The sequence below is a fragment of the Acanthisitta chloris genome, unplaced genomic scaffold (genome assembly GCF_000695815.1).
Source record: "Acanthisitta chloris isolate BGI_N310 unplaced genomic scaffold, ASM69581v1 scaffold20848, whole genome shotgun sequence".
Lineage (NCBI taxonomy): Eukaryota > Metazoa > Chordata > Aves > Passeriformes > Acanthisittidae > Acanthisitta > Acanthisitta chloris.
In genome coordinates this window covers 2354-6964 of record NW_008686717.1, presented here as the reverse complement: position 1 = coordinate 6964, position 4611 = coordinate 2354, and the positions used below count along the sequence as shown (strand labels likewise).

The 4611-nt window shown below is 56.3% G+C and overlaps 1 protein-coding gene across 2 annotated transcripts in view; it reads right to left on the bottom strand.

The window, feature by feature from the left end:
• Positions 1–3437: 3437 nt before the first annotated feature.
• The window catches only part of LOC103807565 (sideroflexin-3-like), a 3400-nt gene continuing 2226 nt past the window's right edge, over positions 3438–4611 (bottom strand). Inside the window, exons 7-10 of one of the 2 annotated variants that reach the window (XM_009080297.1) lie at positions 4481–4548; positions 4278–4327; positions 3779–3826; positions 3438–3534 (exon numbers count right to left, since the gene is read on the bottom strand). In XM_009080297.1, coding sequence (XP_009078545.1) covers positions 3438–3534; positions 3779–3826; positions 4278–4327; positions 4481–4548 — 263 coding nt within the window. Of the gene's footprint in view, positions 3535–3778; positions 3827–4277; positions 4328–4480; positions 4556–4611 lie in introns of both variants that reach the window. The other variant, XM_009080298.1, reaches the window with a different exon arrangement.

Sequence of the window (4611 nt, the reverse complement as noted above, 5' to 3'; positions counted from 1 at the left end):
CTGCTGGCCTCGTCCCGTCCCGCGGCACCGACCCTGCTCCTGGGGGCTGCAGATCCTGGAGCAATGCACGGCCACCTCAGACGCCCCCTCCCCATCTCTCTGCTCACAAAAAGCCACCCCGTAGCCGACCCTAGGAGCCCCCACCGCAGTGTCCCGAGGATCTTGGGGACCCTCCTGGGATGTGGGGATCCTCTGCTCAGTCTGCCCTGTGTACTCAGGGCTGCATGGCCCCCCCAGCCTGGCTAAGTGCTCTGGAAGGTGCTGCCAGCTCAGGGGCACCGTGCCCGCTGTCCCCTCTGCCATCCTCCCCTTTCCCCGTCTTCAGCAGTGCCAGCAGGGCTGGGGTGCAGCCAAGGAAAATGACCCACTGCCAGAGCCCCGGCACCGCCTGCAACTGGGGACAGGCACTGAGGAAGGGGAGCCTGCCCACTCCCCCCTGCAAGAGGCTGCCCATTTCCAGGCGTCATTAAAGAGCAATTAGCTGGAAATTAACCTGAGAACAAGTATTGATTAGCTCATTAAGGCTGGGGGAGCCGGCTGAGGCGGTAGGAATTGCTGCCGCTTACCCTCATTATGGGCAAGGTTAAAGCATGTGGTCGGGCAGCTCATTAAAAATGCCAGGGACCAATCGATGTCCCCAGCCCTGAGTCGCCCAGCACCCCTGGGAACATCCATTTGCTGCCTTTCAGGGACTGGCCCTTGACCTCTGTGATGAACCAGCTCGGGAAGGGACTGGACATCCTTGCACCCCTACATCCACTGCTGCATCCTGGGCTCCCCTGAAGAGGCAGTGGTGTCACCTTTGGGCTTGTCAGCCCCACAAAACTCACTGGCCAAGAGGTCATTTTTCTTTCCCTCCGACCAGGGGATTCATGGGGACAGGTCCCCCCTAGTGCAGTGAAGTGACTGAGTCTATGGGCTCACTGCAGTGCTGCCAGCTCCAGGAGAGGACAACCACCACGGCTGGTTTGCAAGGCAGCACCCCAGACCTGCAGCCCACCAGAACTGAGTTTGTCAGATCTCAGCCTAGCAATGTCAGTTTATGCAGGCAGGGAACAGACCAAAGGGGATCTCGGGGATAGGATGAAACAGCTGGAGGTATGGGGACAGGTAAAAGACACCCAGTGGCTCTTTGTGGCCAAGTACTGCCATGCCACCCGTCCAACCCCACAGTTCTGGGGGCTCTAGGGGTGAGCCCTGACCCTACTCAGTCACCCTCAGTCCCTGTGTCTCTGGTCCTGTGTCCCTCCCATTCCCACCTCTGCCTCTTGTGGCCGCCAGCAGCTCAGGGCCAGCTCTCAGCCAGTGCACACATAGAGGGTGTCCCCGCGCCGGCTGGTGGTGTGTGTGGGAGGAGGCAGGTGTCATCATTATTTTTGTTTTCTTTGCACTGCTCTGGAAATATATTGTATTCTCAGATAATCCCGTTCAATTACAGCACAATAAAACACATAATAAAAACGTAATTCATTTTTCCTGAGCGCTCCATCTCCCTGTGTCTTGGCAAGCTATTAAAAATTTGTCTTCATTTTTCTGGCAAGAACCTTGTACCTTTTCATCTTTAATTTATGAGAGCAGAATAGCTACTGACAAGCCCTTATTGCGCCGCAAGGGGCTGCATTATTTATAAGCTGCCAATGGCTGGCTCAGGGGAGATATTTGCAGTATGCTGGGGCTGGGAGGAGGGGGACAGATCCCTGACGTACCTGTCCCAATCCACTCCCCCACCCTGGCTTGGTGCTGGGTGCATGTGTTCTCCTGGCTGCTTCTGGAGGGGAACAGCCCCAGTCTGGCCTCTGTCACCCCCTGCCTGCTTGGGAAGCTGTGATACAGGGTGATTCTAGGCCACCTCCCTTATCTCACCACTGCTGCATCTCCCTATCTTGGGTTTTGCAGTGACTCCACTCCTCTGCCCTTCAACATGGGGCACTGCAGAACACAGTTGCCTCCAACCCTCCTCTCTCTGCACGGACACCCATCACTCCTTGTGACTGCCCTGGTCGGACAGAAAGCTGACGGGGAGGCAGCTGCTGGCTGCAGGCTTGGCAGGGTCCTGCAAAAGCAGCAATGTGCTCTCTGATGTGCTCTGCGATAGTCGTGTATAGAAAGCAGGACAAAAATAGCCCTGCAAGAGAGGCAGGCACAGGACTAGGGCCAGGATTGAAGCAGAGCGTCCTGTGAACGAGCTGCAAGAGGGGGTGTGAGTGTGGGCAGAGCCAGAGTGACGCTCTGGCCTTTCCAAACCAGCAGCATCCAGGGCAGCAGCTTAATAAAGCTCTCTGCGCAGCAGCAAGGTCCAAAGCCGACTGTACTAAAAAAAGACCTGACAGCTGGATAAGCTTAAACATGTTGGGCCAGCCAGAGATACTGCAAAGGCAGCAGGCTGGAAAATAGGGAGCAGAGCTCGGCCCCAGGAGGCAGAGGGGCACCCCAGAAGCCAACATGTCCCTCTTTCCCACTCCCATCCTCAACCCAATAGCAGTCCCTTTCCACCATATACAAACTGGCAAGCAAGATGCTTCTCTTTGCTGTTGGTTTTGTATAAACAACCTGCTTTTATTGTTTGGTATATATAGGTACGTTGTATGTATATAAAAAATAACTAGAGGAAACTGCGGTGCACTTAAAGCTATTTGAGACGGTCCACCGGAAAGTAAACACTCCAGGAGGGGACAGAGAAACCCCTCGGGGGCGGCCCAGCCCTGAAGCGAGATGGCATTAAAATTAGAATAAAAACGGAGACTCTGACTGGATTAAAATGAGCCATTTGCTCTGGGGATGGAAGGAGCAGAAAGCCAGATTAAATCCCCAGAGCAGCCTGGAGGAGAGCAGAAGGTGAACTGAGAGCACAGCCTGGGCTGGGAGAGCCCCCCTCCAAGTTCAAGCCACTATATGTACTTGATCACTCACCCACAGCTGTTTTGAGCATGGGGAGTTTTCCTCTCTGAAAGCTGTTCTGCCATCCCCAGGCACCAGCTGCTGAACTGCTGGGGACCGTGGGGTGCCTGCAGAGGGGTTATACCCTCAATTGCTGTGATTGTCTGCTGCCTCCTAAAGCTGGAGAACACCATCTTCTTCCTCACCCCACATTTTTTTCCTCCACCACAGCTCACGAAGTTCCTGGTGCCACTGTCCACACACCTCCGTGCACTGCACACAGCTACAGGCACACACAGGGTGAGCACAGGAGGAATGCACCAGGGTGCCAGGCAGAAGGTCCCCAGAGCAGGGCTGAGCCAGGCACGGGGACAGGGTTTGGTGTGGTGCTGCATGGCTGCAGGCACCCCGGGAAGCAGAGCTGAGCACCTGGGACCTACAGACACGCGACGGCCAAGGGAAAGCGGCAGCAGCCCCAAAGGGATCCGAAGGGTGAAGATCAGCAACGCGCTGGCCCAGCAGCTCCATGGCACGCGTCTCGGCTGCTTCAAGACTCCCATTCAGAGCCCCTTGTTGAAGTAGACAGTCTCCAGCCATGGGTCTTTCCTATGGATCTGATCTTGGACTTCAGGTTCCAGGCGGCTCACAGGCATTGAGCTGCCAAGGGGATAAAGATACAGAGAATGGAGGGGATACTGTCCCCATGGTTCAGCACAGACCTTTGGGTCCGCACTGCTGCATGTGCACAGACGTGTGTGCACAGTTTCAAGCCTCTGACCACTTGAAGGAGCAAAAGAATCTCTTGGGAGTCAGAGAGCACAAGGAGCCCACACACCCCCTGCCTGCACCCCAGCCCTGCCGCACAGGAGCCACATGTGCAAGGCAAGGTGTCCATCTGTACCTTTTCTGTGGGAAGAGTGCACAGCACAGTGGGGTGGCGAAGACCAAGCTGCAAGGGAAAGACGTGAATAGGTGAAGCTGGGCAGCATAAATCACCCACCCTCACCCATCGCCAGATCCCAGAGCACTAAGGAGGCAGGTCAGAGCCACGCTGGGTACCTAGCCAGGAAAGGGGGAAGGAGGTGAACTCTCCAAGCTCCAGACCCTGCATCTAGCTACAGAAGTGGGGGAAAGCCTGTCCCCATTAGTGTGGGGGAACAGCAATGCTGAGCAGGAGCCCATGGCAGACTTGAGAGACATCACGATGGAGCAAAACAGCTCCTGGTCCCAGGATCTCATATCATATTCCATTTGCCTGAGGGGAGCACTAGCCTGGCCAAGCTCTGGCATCCCTACAGGAAGCTTTGGGGCAGCTCTCACCTTCCCTGCCAAGCAGACCTCCCAGCAGCACTGTCCCCCATACCTGGGCTCAGTCTGTGCCCAAAGCAGCAATGACTTACCAGAGTCCCACCAGGCCGACCTGCAGGGGAGCATTCAGGTACGGGTACCGCTGCCAGGGACAGGGAGAGGCTGTGTCAGTGCAGCACACAGGGCAGGAAGCTGTCTATTCCCTGATGGGATGCCAGCTCCGAGAGGGTGCCAGCAATGTGACAAGCTTGGGAATGTCCCTATGCCCACTCTCCCATCCCAGGACCACCAGTACCTTCAGGAAAGCTCTCTTCTCCAGTATGTTCATGACCACCGGTGGGATGGCTGAGGCAAAGGGGAAGGAGATGAGCTCCCAGTGTTCACAGCCCCCCACCAGCATGTCCCCACCAGGGACCAGCTGCAGCC